This window comes from Triturus cristatus, chromosome 10 (genome assembly GCF_964204655.1).
Source record: "Triturus cristatus chromosome 10, aTriCri1.1, whole genome shotgun sequence".
Lineage (NCBI taxonomy): Eukaryota > Metazoa > Chordata > Amphibia > Caudata > Salamandridae > Triturus > Triturus cristatus.
In genome coordinates, this window is record NC_140593.1 from 225,074,734 (window position 1) to 225,091,999 (window position 17,266).

Genomic DNA, 17,266 nt, shown 5'->3' on the forward strand with positions numbered 1-17,266 from the left:
ATTATACTTTAAGTAAGACCCTGGAAGTTATACAGCAGGGTGTGTATATTCTTCCCATGAGAAGGTGGCAGCTAGTTTAGTCGGATCCCCTTTGATTTACCAACTCGGTGGCGTCACTCTATTCAGGGGATCTGAGAATAAACTTATGGCTTGCCTATAAACCTCTTACCTATTGATAAATGAGGACCAAAAAAAAAAAAATACAAATCTATACCAAGAAGATTGTGGTGTGGACAGGCCCAAGGCTAAAGATTGGCTGGATAGGACCACAGTGACATCTTTGAGCCCTAAACAGCAGGAAGAACAGGTCATCACACAGGAAGAAGTAAGGAAGGCTATAACTGACTGTAATAGAGGAAAGGCTGCAGGGCCCGATGGGCTTCCATCTGAATTGTATAGGTCCTTGGGCGAGGTAATAATTCTGGTCCGGACTCAAATTTTCAATAAGATCTTATCAGATGGCCTCAAGCTTCCAGAGTCTTGGAATGATGCTACAGTCATTTTGATTTTGAATCTGGGTAAAAATCCAGTCAATTGTGGGTCATATCGGCCTATTTGGTTGTTGAATACAGATTATAAAATCTTCACTATGATTCTGGCGACTAGGTTGGGGTCAGTGGTGGGGGATGTACTTCACACCTACCAGAAAGGGTTTGTTACAGGCAGACATTTATCAGATCTTACCTACGATTTTATCGGGGTGATAGATATTGCCACCACTTACTCACTCCCTCTCGCAGCATTGACATTTGATGCTACCAAGGCTTTCGACAGGGTCAATTAGGTATACCTGTTGGAGGCCTTGGGGAAATTTAACTTGGGCAAGAAGTTTAGTCAGACCATTCGGCTGATATATCAAAATCCATCAGCCAGGCTGTTGGTCAATGGCAATCTGACCAAACCCTTCAAGATCATATGGGGAACTAGGCAGGGCTGCTCCCTTTCCCCTCTCCTTTTCGATCTTTATATTGAGCCTTTTGCTCAGAGGCTCAGAGAAGATCCTAGTATTACACCCTTTAAATATGAGAGTGGGAGAGGAAGGTGGCCCTGTATGCAGATGACATCTTGGTTCTCTCCGCAAACTTGGCTGTCACCTTCCCGGCGGTGATCAGACTGGCACAGGAATTTGAAAAGGTGTCGGGGTATGAGGTAAATGCCGGGAAGACTGAGGTCATGACGTGGAATCTTGAGGGGAGTCAGGTACAGATTAGCCTCAGTTATGTGATATTTGGGTATTAGAATTGTCCAGCACATAGGTAAAATCTCAGAAGTTAATTTAGCACAAGTTTCAAGGGAATGTCAGATAGATGAAATCCTGGTCACATCTTCTTCTAACTATTCTTAGGAGAGTGAATTTGGTCAAAATGGTGGTTCTCCCTAAAATAACCTCTCTTTAATTCAATCCCTCTATATTTTAAGAAATCAGATCTTGATAAATTTCAGCAGGCCATAAACTCTTTTGTCTGGGTTTATAGAACTACCAGAATAGCCTGGAAGAAGCTTAGGCGTAGGAGAGAGAAAGGTGGTCTTGCTTTTCCAGACCTACAATATTATGCCTGGGCCTTCCAGTTATCACACTCTCAGATGCTGTTAAAAAGGCCAGAAAATACTGGGAATGGAGGTATGTTCTTGGCTATGTTAAGAGGAGCAGGCCTACCTGAGGAGGGCTTTCTGTTTAAATTTGGCAAACCTAAATTCTTTAAGAAAGTCAAACTCAAAGTCCTCCAGGCAATGGTCAGAACATGGACCAGATTAAAACGCCTTGTAGGTCTTAACTATTTCTCAAGTCTAGCCACAGACCTGGTATACGAGGTTACACTTATCTCATGGGAACAACTTTGGGAAAGAGTGGGTGAGGGCCTTTCAAAGTTTAAGTACATTCAGCTACAGAGCTGGGTCCAAACACAACATAGCTTGAAGAATCCCATTGGCTGGGGTAACACCCTGGAACATCAGTTAGTAGCCAGGCCACCGAGGAGAAGGGAGGTCTCTTTTTGGTATTGGGCTATGGAGGAGGCCATGGATGGTGAATTCAAGCTCGCAGATGAACAGTGGGGCGAACTTTTACCAAATGAACAGTTTGAGAAATTATGGCAGGAGTCATTTAATACTCTCTTTGGTATAGTAAAACCTGCCTGGTTAAAGAGAAACCACCTCTTCACCATACAGAGGGCCTATCTTTCTCCGCTAAGATTTAATGAATTTGTGAGAGGAACTCCTGTTAGTTGTGAAAAATGTGGGTTGGTTGCAGCCTCGGATATACACATGTTTAAGGACTGTCCTGCCATCGCAGTTTTTGGGATTGAAGTTGGGAAGTCTTTGGCGGACATTATGGGCTTCCCAATTCATATGGACTTGGCTTTGATAATTTTTGGCCTCACCGAGTAGGTCACAGGACCAGCTAGATCCTTCTTATTCCACACTATTTTGCTAGCCAGAAGACAAATATGTAAGCGCTGAATTGAACCCTCCTCTCCTATGCATTCTGAGTGGCTGGCTTCGCTATTTGAAACATCTAAGTTGGACTGGTCTGGAGCCTGTAGCAGGAAAAAGTCAGCATTCTGGGACCTGCTGCTAAAGTGGATTAGAGCTTAACTTAAATGTGAGGCGCACCCGTGTCTTAATTATTCTGGGGTCCTATGATTATGCCTCCTGGATACTCTTCGGACTATGTTGAGCACCCCTATATATCCAGATCGCCAACGACGAAGTCCCTCGGGCTTTTGTGGGCCTAGATAAAGAGTTGGTCATAGTACCTTTAGGTGGGCTTTACGAGATTCCAATCTAAAGCCTATCCTTCTCAGATCCATCGAGTATTGGTACGGACAACTTGTTTGTTCAGTGGGGCTTTGAGGAGAAGAAAAAAAAAAAAGAATTAAAAAAAAAAAAAAAGAATTATAGAGCACCCAATCCTATTCTGCCACAGTTTGTGAACTGACAATATTGTATGTTCTGTCTACAATTGCCATGCAATTTATCTTTTAGATGGATACTACGAGACATACCCAGAGGTTGGAGAGCAGACTATATGACCCCTAACAGTAGTAAGACCGATCATGGACAACTTAGTAAAATTATGCTAATCTCTAAAAGTTATGAGATAGTTGTAGTACTACACTGCCAGCAGGGCATCAGTATATACTGTGACGGATTTTAATTACGACTTTGCCTTTTATCACTTTCAGAAAGACAGTCCCCACAGAATAATACGGGTCGCTTTGATCCTCCGGTGGCAAGCATATACTAACACGAATATTGCAGGGTGACTATTTAACCTTGAGGTCCCGGACTAATGCCCCGGGATCCCTGTATGGGACAGACTATGGGCAGAAATATGTTGACCCCTGAAAGTGATATATTTGATAAATCCCCAGTCCTCTTTTTAAAGTCTATCCCTGAGGAATCGTAATAAGGCTCACGCAGTCCCCTGGCGATAGTTATACTCACATTTTCTTTGCACTCTGCCCCTCATTCACCTTCTCCAACCACTCATCTTTGAGAAAACACCTCAGCGCCTCCCCTTTGGGGAGTTGTAGCCCACACCTTGGACTTTGCAGTCCTGGTGTGCGGAGAGAAGCCTATGATAAGGCATGTCACCCTAGGGCAGGGGTCTTCAAAGTGTGGGGCACGACCCCCAGGGGGGCCGTTGAGTGATGGAAAGGGGGTCGCGCATTCCCGGTCACACTTCTGCCCAGGCCCATCGGACTACTAAGGATTCAGCTCCCCTCCGCCCCCGTAGTGTCTCTCAGCTCGAGCTGCTGTGGGCTCCGCTGGGCTGTGTCTGCTGTCTTATCTCCAGCACAGCCCGGCACGCCTGAGTTTTTCACAGGTTGTTAAAGACCATTTGCATATTTACATACCTTTTGTAAACTGGTTACTGAGGCTTATATCTTAAACCCTACGCTGCCGTCAATAAATATGCTGAGTTACTCACTTCTCATTCTCGCACTTCACTTTCACGCTCACCCTGCACTCACAGCGATCACAATGCACTCACACTGATCACCATGCACTCACATCATTCACCCTCTCACCCTGCACTCACAGTGATCACTCTGCAATCACAATGCACTTGCGTTGTTCACCCTGTACCTCAGCCTGCAGTCACACTACTCATCTGCGCTACTCCTGCACTCATGCGACACCTCATTCACCTGCCCCCTCACTGCTCAATTTGCGACTCGCTCAAACAAGCCCATCATTAACCATGCATTCATTTGTCCCACTCTGCACTTACATCCGCACCCAAATTCAAATGGTCACCTCACTCACCCTGCAGTCACTCCTCTTTCCCTACTCTCACACTGTTGCATCACTCACTGTGCACTCACATGGGCCCTCTTCTCATCCACAGAGTGCAGAGGGTTAATGTGCCTGCTACAAAAAACATGTACTATGCAGATCACAGAACTGAGTGTGAGTAAACAATGAGTAGCACTATAAAAAAAAAAAATGTTTGTCAGAATGGTGCTACAGAGAGATAAGGTGCTTTGTTGGTGAGTGGTAGTGAGGGAATTTATGGAGAAGGAGGAAACGGGGGACGGGGCACCAAGAAAGACTGTTGCGCCATGTGTGACCAGTGCTATGGCCAGCCCTGCCTGGGAGTGTAGGCCCCCGCAAAGTTTGGGTCCAGTGGCTCCCATGCTTCTGGCTATTACTATTATTATTTACATTTGTAGTGCGCTACTGTTATCAAAAGGTGTCCTGGGGCTAATAGCCATCTGCTGCCTGAAGGCAAATGAGAAACATACAGAAGGGGAAGGAGAACCAGCCAAATGGGGTGACCTACAGAGCATAAAGCCAGCTTTTTATATCTTCCTAAAGGATAATGGAATCTTGGTGGAGCGAAGCAAAGGAGGGTGCATGTTCCATAACTGTGTGGCCTGCACCAAAACAGCAAGACAGACAATTTGTGCCTTCCTGAATTAGGGAACAATAAGCAGAGTGGCACAGGCCAAGAGGAGCATACGGGTCCAACCCGTGAGCTCGGTGATGAGAGGATGAGAAAGAACAGCAAGGGAGTGAGGGAATTTGATTGAAGAGGTCAGGGATGAGGAGAAATGTGAAGTGCCGAAGGGAAGTGCAGACACGCAAGAAGTGAGTGTGAGGGAAAGTTGAGGGCACAGAGGAGGGCTCCTGTCAAACTGTGAGAGAAGATAGCTGAGAGATGATCTGTGACCTAAAAAGTAATTTGATGCGACTTGGGTGAGGGACAGCAGCTCTAGGGGAAGAGAGGGAGTACTGGGGTGGGTGCTGAGCAGTGATTAATTTGTAATAAAACATGTGCCAGGGCCCTCACCAGTAGGCCACCGCAACTTTAACCACCCACCCATTGCCTTGCCTGTGCGGCCAGTGACAATACCTATGCAACTACAAACCATAACACTGTACAAGTGTGACTATTTCAAGCCCCCAAAGCTATAAGAATGGCATGGATGTCAGGAGTTTATCGTTTTTAATGTATATTGAATTAATAAACAACTGTTCTGCTCACCTCTAAATTACACAGACAGAGCCACCATGTGGCAGATGGTCATAGTGCCAGTGTGCACAATTAGGTGCCAGTGCAGAGCACCGGAAACCACCTGCTCAAATTAAGCACTGGTGCTGAGGTAACAGGGGAGAGGGACATTGGTTCAAGTAGGTGTGAAAAAACAAAGGAGAGATGTGAAAGATTAATGGGGGGACTGGAGAGGTGTAAGATACAAATAGACAACAATTTGAATGGAGAGACTTGAGGTGGATGAGAAGTGCAGATGGGCACGGGAGGTGACGGGGCCAGAAAGGCCGTGAGATAAATGCGAGAAACTGTTAGAGATGAGGGCAGTGAAAAGACAGAATGGCAAGAGGTGACTAAGGGTGAAGTGAGAAGTTGAATGGAGAGAGTTCAGAAGTTGTAAAAAGGCGTGAAAGAAAATGGCCTGCAAAGTGAGAGGGGGATCTGGGATTGGGAGAGGAGAGAGGGATGGAAGGGAAGGGTGAGAAGAAAGCGGCATGGGTAAATTGCTTAACTCTGCACAAGACCGCCAGGGTTTTAAGGGACCCCTGCTGCTACGGCCAGGGGCCAGGTGAGCTTCTAATGTGGCAGCATGTATTCCTGCGGAGTGGAAGGCCCATCACAAAGGTTGACTAGACCTCTTTCTGATGTTAATTTCTGTATTTTGGTTATAAACTGGTACTGATGGGGTGAAATCTTTCCTCAGTGTTACTGTGTGCAAAAAATGTCAAAATAATGAAGCAATTCTATCCTAAAATAACGCGGCATCACATATCATTATTTACATTTTCTTCCCACACAATTTAGTCAAGCCTGTCATGTAATTTGGTCCTCACCTGCCTCGTAATTCCAGAAACCCTGCCTACAGGTTTAGAAATGTTTGTCAGGAGGGGGTCCTTACGACTGAAAATGTTGACAGGGGGGGTCTCGGCACCCAAAAGTTTGAAGACCTCTGCCCTAGGGTGAGTGTAGGTTCTTGCTTTAAAATCATTTCTTCCCTTTCCTTTGTTCCTTTCTGGTAGTCTTCCTACAAACAGCTAATTGCCAACATACAGGACCTGTCTGTTTGACTAAAAAATCCAGACGGACACTGTGTGAATTTCTTTAGTTCTGTAAGGCCTTAGGCCGAGGATTTATGTGCGATATGCACCAGTTTCAATAAAGTGGCCTTTTCAACACATACAAGAGTCAGTGGTCTGATTTTGCCCCATTTCAACCAAGTTAAGCTTTGGGTATTTTATTTTCTTCTAGGGCCTTGTTGGCTGGTGTGGCTCCTAACACTTTTTTTTACCCAGAATCCCTTGTAAACCTCAAACTTTGACTAAAAAACTATTTTGTCTCACATTTCTGTGATAGAAAGTTCTGCAATCTGCAGGGAGAAACAACGTTGCTTCCAACCAGCATTCCCCCATGTCTCCATATAAAAATGGTACCTCCCCTGTGTGGGCAGGCCTAGTGCCAACGCTAGGAAATGGCCCAAAACGCAACATGGATACACATTTTTCCACTCAAGACAGAATATTTTTTGCAAAGCAGGTAGCTGTGGATTTTGAACCCTAGCTCAGCCATTACCTAGGGAGATCTAGCAACTTGCATGTTTCTCAAAACTATACACCCGGTGGAATCCAGGGTGGGGTGACTTGAGTGGCTCTCATCAGGTTTGTGTACCCAGGATCCACTGTAAACCTCAAACATTGATTAAAAAAAACAATTTTCCTCTAATTTCTGTGATGGAAAGTTCTGTGATGGAAAGTTCTGCAATCTGCAGGTAGCTACAAGCTTCCTTTTACCCAGCATTTTCCCAAGTCTCCGGATAAAAACGATACCTCAGTTGTTTGGGTAGGCCTAGTGCCTGCAATAGGAAATGGCCCGAAATGCAACATGGATACATCCCATTGCTATACTTGAAACTGACACTTTTTTGGCAGTGAGGAGATGTGGATTTTGGGCCCTAGCTCAACCACACCTATGAAAACATAGCAAACCTGCACATTTTAAAATCTAGACAACTAGGGGAGTCCTGGGGCGTGCAACTTGCACGCCTCTCACTAGGTAATTTTACCAAAGCCGTTGCAAACATCAAACTTTGGTTAAAAAAAAAACACACATTTACCTCATATTTCTGTAATGGAAAGTTGTGGAATCTGCGGGGAGCCACATACTTCCTAACATCCTGAATTGACACATGTCCCCCGATACTTGTGTGGGTGGGCCAAGACACCATGACACAAAACGGCCCTAAAGCTCTACACTGACAGATATGCAAGACAACAAATTTTAAATACCTATAAATCAACTGTGCAAATATCTGAAATATGTCAGCACATGGAAAGCGCAAATAAGTGTTTTTTTCTGGTAACTCTTAAGTGTGATGGAAATAGAGATTTTAACTGGGTCAAAGCAATTCAATAAACTACTTGGTGAAGCCCAAATGACATCTATACTCTAATAATTTGTATTTGAAAAGCTCAAACATATCACCTATTAAGGGTTTCAAGGCGCTAAGGGCTATCAAGGAGATGAAGCGAGCTATTGCACAAGAGTTACATAATGTTGAGCTGCTGACGGCGATCGAACGGTGTTCATCTTTTCTATCGAAGCATGACAAGGCCTTGCAATCCTGTGCCTCAGGCTAATTAATTTCGCAACCAGAGGCATCCCTAATTTTCAATTGAAGGTGGCTGTCTTTTACCGTTTCTTGTCCTGAAGACCCACCATGATGCTTTCCTAATCGCGCATATGTCAGGGTCGAAACGTCGACATCTTTACTGGTCCAAGTCCATTAGGTCTTCTGGTCCGAATACCAATTAAGCTTGTACCAGAGGCACTAGATTGTTTGGAATTGGTCGGACCCCAACATTATTTGCTGTATATCTTTTTGTATTGTCGTTTCACTAATGTGTAAATAACACTGATTCACTTATGTCACTTAGTCACTTTATTCACTTCATTCCATGTCACTTTTGTTTTTCAATCACTTTCAGCCTTATAAAGAATATATGATCTATAGAGAAAAAGTACAAACTTACCTCTCTGCCAAAATCGTTTGTCCTTTGTGTTCCAATTTCAATATGTAAAGAAATGTATTTCATGTATTGAAATAGTTTCCTAATGATTAAGTTCTCGTGCGCGTAAAAGCAATTCTCTTACCCTACAGAACCATTTGTAGCTTTCTTTATACATACCCAGGTTCTGAGGGACACAGGGTCACCCCATTGTTTTTGTACATACAGATTCCAGCAGCTGGATCTTGACACCCCGAGCCATCTTCGTCCACCTCTTCATTGCAGCGTGTGCCAGTTTGTCTGAGATTTATGCAAAGGGTGTTTACTCGGTCGAACAAGGAAGGATCCTTTCCTCACCAACAGCTCCACCAACCCTATCAAACCTTGGCATTGCTAATTCCTGTTGTCACACTTGCAGCAAGGCATTGACGCAAATTTTGTATTTGATATTTGTTCAGAAAGACTGCGCATCCACACAATGATCAAACTGTTGTGGGCAAGTGAAGAGACACTCCATAGAGCAGCCCTAATCCGGTTTGTACACACTGTGTCACACAGCCAAGAAAATTTGTTTATATTTATACCCCCCCCTCTGACTGAAAAGTTAATCGCTCAATTTGAAAAGCAAACTAAATGTATATCCCCCAAATACTGTGCATTCCATTTACAAGTGATATTGTGCAGAACCAGTTAGGTCCGGTTCTCTTGCAAGTGTCCTTCTCAGGCTGCCCTCTAGACACAGCCTTTGGCAAAGTCAGGGCCACTGGAATTTTGCGGCAGTGCAAGACCAAATTATGAATATATGACGTTACATCGCGGTCTTCACACCGCGATTCGTTTACAATGCAGGCATTACAAAGCAAGTTGTTACAACAACTTGCGCTGGAGGGGGCTGGACTTAGGAATAGTATGATCTACTATTCCAACTCCAGCCTACGTAACAGTAGGGAAGGTGTTGGAATAGTGAATCATACTATTCTTTAGTTTATAGCGCCATCCAGCGCAAGTCGTAACAACTTGCGTTGTAATGCCTGCGTTGTAAACGTATTGCGGTGTGAAGACCGCGATGTAATGGATGTCTCCCCCAAATTATGCGGCAGAGTTGGATAAGCTATGGAGAAAGAAGATCCAAATTATGTGGCAGTTTATGTGGCAAAAAGCAATTTAAGCAGAAGATTATGCGTCTAAATATTTATTAGCTCACTCCTTTTGTAGCACCATTCTTTACCTATTGTCGCATGTTAACACTTAAATAGTGATAGAAAATAATGCAATAATTTATACACAAATGCTTAAGAAATTATAATAAATATATCAAATAAATACAGTATATAAAGTTACTCATCAATACTTAATGAATCTCAGTTCATCTAGGACATGGTCTGTGTACATCACACAAAGTAGGACCAAGTTCTCCAGGGATGTTGGCTCTCTGTTAAGTCTCCCATCACCCAAGGGAGTGAGGGCTCTTACACCCCTCTCGCAAATATCTTCAGCACAATGTGTTCCTATAGCAACTTATGGGGCAGGGATATGGTGCTTGGGTGATTTGATAACCCTCCAAAGGGAGGAAAACAGATTCTGTCTGAGAGTACCGTCAGGCCTGTGTCAATCTCTAGCTTTATTTGCCACAATTACCTAGGATAAGATTTTGTAAACTATTTTATTCGTAGCTGGCCAAATCTCCTGTGGCCTGGTGTGTGAAATTAAAAAAAATATCAACTTGTCCATGGGGCAGGTTGCTTCATAAATCTGCTGGTCCTGTAACACAATCCACGTGTCCTTTTTGTGCCATGTAATGCAGTAACAAATTATGGCAGCAATCTTATTATATAGGAGCTCTGATATAGTCTCTCTGGTAATGTCAGGGCTCATACCATAGTAGGGTTTGAATACTAGCAATTCCCTTATGTTGCTACGTTTCTGCAGATCTACATACTGAAGCTGGAGGTAGTGTAGGACTCGCAAATCTTAAAAATGTTACTAGATCTGCAGGTCTAGTAACTTGGATACACTACTTGACCTAACTGTAATGTACTCATCCCAATTGTCACACAGTCACTTTACAAAATCCTCTAACTTCAGTCACAGAAAGAAAAGTAAATGTAGAAAGACTAACTGACTTAACTTTCGTCTCTGAAAGCGGAGAAATGTGACAAGATAATAAGGTTTAAAGGCATCTTTACTGCTCATTCACTTTTTAAGCAGGCAGAACACCTGTTGGCAGCTCACCAGAACGGGTGAGTAGGCTCTAAAAATAGCTGGTCCAGATTAAATATGGCTCACTATTGCAAGTGGATTTTTCTAGCCCTGTAGTAGTAATCAATAGTTCCAGGGTTGGAATGCTCTTTGGAGTCTGTACAAACCAACTAGCTTGCATGTTTTAAGAGGTTTCACAACTCTTCCATAATCTTTTGCCATACCGAGAATGGTTGGAAATTTACCCCCAAAAATGGCAGACAAAACTTCATCCAGGGTTGGGAAAAAGTGTTTAAACGGACAGTGAAAACGCACTCAGATTTTCACATGAGCAAAGTACACATGCATATTTGCTAATGCTAAAATTCAGTTCACAAATATTTTCTAGGAGTACTATTTCTTGGCCTACTTCTGTAAATTCTTGTAAATTCATGAAAGCTGAATATCTGCACTTAATGCAAGGACATATACCATGGGTGTACATTCTTTATTAATTGGGCCCCTAATTAGGTCTGGCGTTAGCAATGAGTCATGGCCTTTTGGGTTTTAAAAAATTCTCTCTCTCTTTCGGTCTATGGCTGGCTTCACTGTGAGTGACAGCATTCTGCTCTTTGACCAGGAGCATATCGGCACACAAAGTAGTTTTGTTCGGTGCCAGGAACTACTATGGGAATGTGTGCTTTTTGAGACCAAAAACTATTTTTTGCTTTTGCCAAGGTTTGTTAAAATGATGAGGGCCCAGCAGATCCCACACCAATAAGGGCCCAGCAGCTCCCACAACTATAAAGATTTACAAAATCCATGCAAAAACAAGTCATGCAGTGACCAATCCAAAATACTGGCCACCAATTTCAGACCAACTGGCTTTGCCAATGCTTGTTTATTTTTTTGTTTCCCATAATCTTATTGAAACTGGTTACACTGATTTTCCTTTATGAATATTTGAGAAATACTATCATTACTCAACACATTTTGCTAAATGATGCTGCGAAGAAATGGTGCCTAAAAATTGTACAGCAGACTAGCAAAATGTTTTTTCTAACTTGCGTTTTTTGTGAACATTTTATTATGAAAGCAAAGAATCATCAATCTTGCTTTCAAGCTTCAGCAAATATTTCCATCTAATCAGGGAGCATGCTGGGAGCATTATTCATAGCCTCATATTGCGAAACTTTAAAAACGTGTGTACACATTTTATACTGGAACCACTGTCAGTATTGCAGTCCGAGCATACAACAATTAATTAGAGAACTCAACATAATAATAAAGGCTTTGCATTAATGTAACATAAATGCAAGTTTGAACAGCATTAACACATGGCCACAGATATTACTTTTAACTGCAGACATTGCCCTTCCCTGACTCCTAATGTGGTACTGTAAACTGGCAGCCAAAGGGCTTGTGCTGTTGGGGGTTGGGCCTACTTGTCCCTTGGAAGAAATACACATGAAAACTTGTTGCCCTTGACCCCAAACAATATGTCCTGGGTGTCGGGCTCTGGGAATTCCACATCCATGAGTGGCTATCTATCTGACACTCAGAAGAAGCAAAACTAACTAGAGACATAATTTTAGACTGTTTAGCATGTGATAAGGGTCTTATTATCCCCTGCATAGCATAGGTCAAGAAATCCCTGGATGCCATTGGATTGGCTGATACGTTTTTAGACAGAACGCCACAGGCAGCCTCAGTTAGAAAGCAATTCCAAGTTTTGCTGCTAGAGGGAGCTAAAGAAGAGAAGTTGAGGGCAGAAAGACACACATTAAGTGTTGGCTAATCCTGGGGCTATTTCTGCCAACTATATACCAATGAGAGTTGAGAAAGGCTTTTATTGTTTAGCTTCCGGGTGGCTACGGTGAAATATTTTGCTTTCCAGCAGGATACCAACCTCAGTTTGACGCTACTGAATGTCCATGTACTAACTTCCATAAACAAACTATGTTACATTTTATCTTCTATTGTGAATACTATTAAAATGTTTACCAATACATTCCTCACACCATTTTTGAGGCTTAGGAGTCTACGGCTTTGTATGTAAGCAGACCATTTTTACTGGCATTACCAGATGACGAAACGTGTGGAAATGCGACTATGTTTCTTAAACCCGCAGTCCGCTCCAGGAGGTTGATGCAGTTAGATTAATTGTAGTAGAGTGATGAATTCGGACGAGTCTCTGTTTTAAATTTGGTTTTGTTTATTTCAGCCGTTTCATTTAGATTGTTGTTCAATAATCCTACCAAACTTGATGATTTTATGCATTCTATTTGCGTGCTTTTAATAATTTTTATGTATTTCAGTGCTATTTTGCACTTATCTTGAATGCTTTTAATGGCTGTTTGCAGGTGAATAAAGAGAATTCTGATTACTTGAGGGATGAATATTTTTGTCTGGCATTGAAACACGGGACCGCTAATTGTTTAATTCTGTCCTTGGACAGCCCTCCCTATCTCTCACAGTAAAGTTGTGTGTACACTACAGCTGCGCTCCGAGTCAGCTGATACACTGTTTACACATATGCGGGCAAGAGCTGCCAACTTAGGTATAAGTATATAGAGAACAGTGAAAGACTCTAGCAGAAAGGAGCAAAATGAATGACATTTTCAGCTACATTCATTGGTATACCCAAAGTGAAAGTTTCATTGGTTGTATTTATTAATGACTTTTGAACAGGATCTGCACATCTTTAGCTGTTTCATTTTCACCGTAACTTTGCATTAACACACAACAGTACAGCTTCTGACTTCGTCTTCATTTGCTCAAAGTTGCGTTGTGTATTCCTGCCATCTTTGCACAAAATGTGTGTTTTATTTTTTGCTAGTGGATAAAAAAAAATACTGACATGTCTCTGCAATTTGGATGAAGTTTTATGTGAACTGCGTGTTGACAGCAGAAGGGCTATTTTCATAAAGGTACACAGAGGAAATGATTTTCCATTATGTGTGTTTTTTCTGGCCTGGTCTGAACTGCAGAACTCTCTTTAATGTATCCCCAGCTAAGAGCTGCCACATTGTTTTCAGCTGTATTCTGGTTGTGAACACATGCAGACATTTTACACCTGAAAATGCAAATAGAAAAAAAGAGTGTGATTTTTTAAAAAAACATCTTATTTGTACAAAGTTTTACCTTCTGTAACTTTGTACAAATATAGTGTGGTTTTTCCCACTTGCTCAGTAGCATTTTCCAGTATGTTCCTGTAAGGAGAGAGCAGAGAAGCTGTGGGTGGAGTAATCATTTACAGCTCCAGCTCGCCTGGCTTTTGCAGCAGGGCAAGGGGTGAAACAAAAGGGACTCTTACCAGATTTACGACCATGGACTGTAAACATGTGTTGCAGGAGATGAGGATGGGCACGCACTTGAATGATCAACGGCCCATCATGTGGCCCGAAAAGGTGATAACACGATCACCGCTTCAAAATTTGAATAATGCAAAAATGACCTCTGCCGCAGAGGGATGTATGAACCAATCACGCATGCTTTTCCAACGCACGCTATTACAACGCTGGCAATACAACAAACGCGTTGTTACCACGTGTTCCATTACCACACACGTTGTTACAACGACTTGCCTTAGGGAAGTGCTGGACTTTGGAATAGTATATATTACTATTCCAACTCCAGTCTGTGCAACAGTAGGGAAGGTGTTGGATTTAAAATCCAACAACACATAAGGAATTGCGTGGTAATGGAATAAGTGGTAAAGAAAGACGTGGTAACAACGCGCTCGTTGTATTGCCCGCTTTGTAATGGGACTGTGTAGTTTTGGTTGCATAGTAAAGGCGGTTTCCCGCAGCAGAATCGCATGATTCCAGTGGCTGTCAGTAAAGTGATACCTTTAACAGTTGCTTCCTAGCTCCAAGCAGGAGCTCCCATAACATCGGCACAGCGAAGTGGGAATCTCTGCACCTGGTTGTCACCAACCATCCTGAAGCTGTAATCAGGCACAGACAAAAAGACAGGCCTGGCCTAGAAGCTTGTTCACCACGACCAACAAACAGTCCCACCATCACAATTACCATTCAAATGTCAGTGTACAGGGAAATATAATCAGCAGCCCTTTGCTAACAATGTAATTTTGGAACTACTAAGGGAAGTCATGTCTCCATTCTTCTCATTTTACTGTCTGGGTATTCACCCACGAGCCACGAGAATGCAGGCTATAGACTTCTGCTATCTGGAAAGGCTATCCCCAAACCCATCCTGTATCATGTTAAACCAGGGTCACCTACATTGGATATCACTTTGATTTTGTAATGAATACTGTGAACCAAACTTTCAGGGTGGGCATCAGAAGACATGTTCTAACATTTGAAGAATTTATTTTCCATGGTTGTATCCTTTACCTGAATATTCTCCAAGAATGCTATGAGCATGTGTTTTCCTGCTTCCTTTAAGCAAAGCCCAAAGCTCTCAATATTTCCCTACATAGGCATCGAACCATTGCTTTATGCTTTCAGCTCCTGAGCAGATCAGATGTCCTTGCTGAAGCGGTGGACTAGCGGTAGCCTGGCGGTGGACAGACTGGGAGCTTGATTGTTGTGCTTATCACAGTACCTAATATAGCTCTATCGAACATGCAAATAATGCCTTATTCTTATACAGGTTTGAATCCTCAGATTGCAATCTCAAAGAGACTCCTCCATACTCCCAAAACCCTGCTTGAAACCCGGACCTCGATCTAAAACTTCTGATGGCGGACCCTCCTTTTGCTTTCAAATCCCCCTCTCCTTACCTCCCATGCTCTGCATGCCTCCTCTCTCCGAGTAGAGCCTACTCTAAGGTGGGCAGGAGATGTGGCCTTATGGCTAGCACTGCTGACTTTGGAACTGGGGAAACAGGTTCGAGTCAGTGTTGGCTCAACATCCTGTCATTCTGGGCAAACCACTTGATTTCCTCTTGACTACAAATCATGAATCTGACCTGTTGTAGTGTAATCTGGTGCACATGTAAAACGCTCCGATGCCCTTGGACCAAGTTTGCAGTATTTAAAAACAGCAAAACTAGACAAGGCACGTGTAGGTTTGCCTTAATGACTATTATTGTATTTCTTCTGAAAATAGCCCACACCTGATTTCAAAGAACACTTCTCCTTCCATGCAAATCATACACCTGCAACCTAACCATACCTGGCATCCTCTAGTTCATCTTTTTCATTCCCATCAGACATCTGCATGAACTCACATACCTACCGCCCCCAATGATTTCACCTAATTCCTAATAATTTAATCCACCACACATACGTAAATGTATGGAATGGTTTCCTTGAGTGGACTAGACTAAGCCCAATAAAAATAACCACAAGATTAACCACTAACCTTGGCCTGCAGGATAGCGCGCCACCCACTGTAAAGGGCTTCAACGCATCCCCAGGGGTAGAAAGGGCTCCATAAATGCAATTAAAATTCGAAAGAAGAATTCTTCTTGGAGCGAGAATGTTTGAACGTTCGGTGTAACACTCAGCGGAGGGCTTACACCTCCCTACCCGGTTGTAGGAATCATTTGGGGACTCCTTAGATGTTCTAGTTTAGAGCTGTAGTTGGGTGTGGTCCAGGGACAAACCCAATGGTTCAAAGTTTGCAGTGGACTGCACAACTTTATTTCCTAACCTGTACACAGTGACGCAGGCGAGGTCAGCTATAATCCACCTCTATCTTCAATGAGTTAATGTTTTATTTCCAGTCGTTTTTGTATGATAACATGAGCTCGGTTCATCTGGTTTACTTTTTTGGGCTGTAATGACATGGCAAGTTCTTAATTCATTTATTGGGTCTCAATGCATTTGGAGTAAGTATACTTTTTGGGTCTGCATTCTGTAGACATTTATTTTTTGTCTGTTGATCTGCACGTTTTTATGAACCAACTATGCCGTCTCAAACGCAACGCAGCAATGCAACCTTGGGATCACTTTGCCAGGTAAAAGACTGCTACTGTTCGCTGTCCACACGGACATTTAATTTATATCAGATGCCCACGGTATGTAAGACGTAGCTTTCAATAACTCAAAGCGCCGAGAAGCCCTCCTCTCACCTGATGCGAACGATCCTTTCCACAAACAAGGCAGCCAGTATTCCAATGATAGCGAGCACGAGCAGCTTCCCCATGACGGCGGCGCGCGGCAACTCTGTCTCCAAGCGCGGCTGGAACAAACATGAACTAGAGAGGGAGGTACAGCGCGAGGCGTGTCCCACGAGCCGCGAGGAGGTGGGCAGGGCTCGCTCTCTAGGTACCCGGTGCGTAATTTTGCTTAAAGGGCCCGTCCCCAGCAGCGTTTTTTTTTTTTTGCATTTCAATTCTTTATTACTTTTTTTACAATAATAATCGAACAATGATCAGTAAACAAATATCTGCACAGAAACATAAAAAATGCCAAAGATACAATATGAAGCATAAGCGGGGGGGGGAGGGGGGGGGGTTTAAAGAAGAAAAAAAACAGCATAAGAAAAAATATTACAGGTACCACAGTAATGTATAAAGATGGATAAGCTGGCACATCAATATTTAAATGTATTATAATATATAAGAGAATGGGTATGCAAATGATATAAAACCCACCAACACTGACCACACC

At 42.9% G+C, this 17,266-nt stretch overlaps 1 protein-coding gene across 1 annotated transcript in view; it reads right to left on the minus strand.

Moving 5' to 3' along the window:
- Positions 1 to 16,893, minus strand: part of LOC146789243 (serum paraoxonase/arylesterase 2-like) — a 403,316-nt gene extending 386,423 nt beyond the window's left edge. Inside the window, exon 1 of the mRNA XM_085630862.1 lies at positions 16,726 to 16,893. Coding sequence (XP_085486988.1) covers positions 16,726 to 16,799 — 74 coding nt within the window. The 5' untranslated portion in view covers positions 16,800 to 16,893. The remainder of the gene's footprint in view (positions 1 to 16,725) is intronic.
- Positions 16,894 to 17,266: the final 373 nt, after the last annotated feature.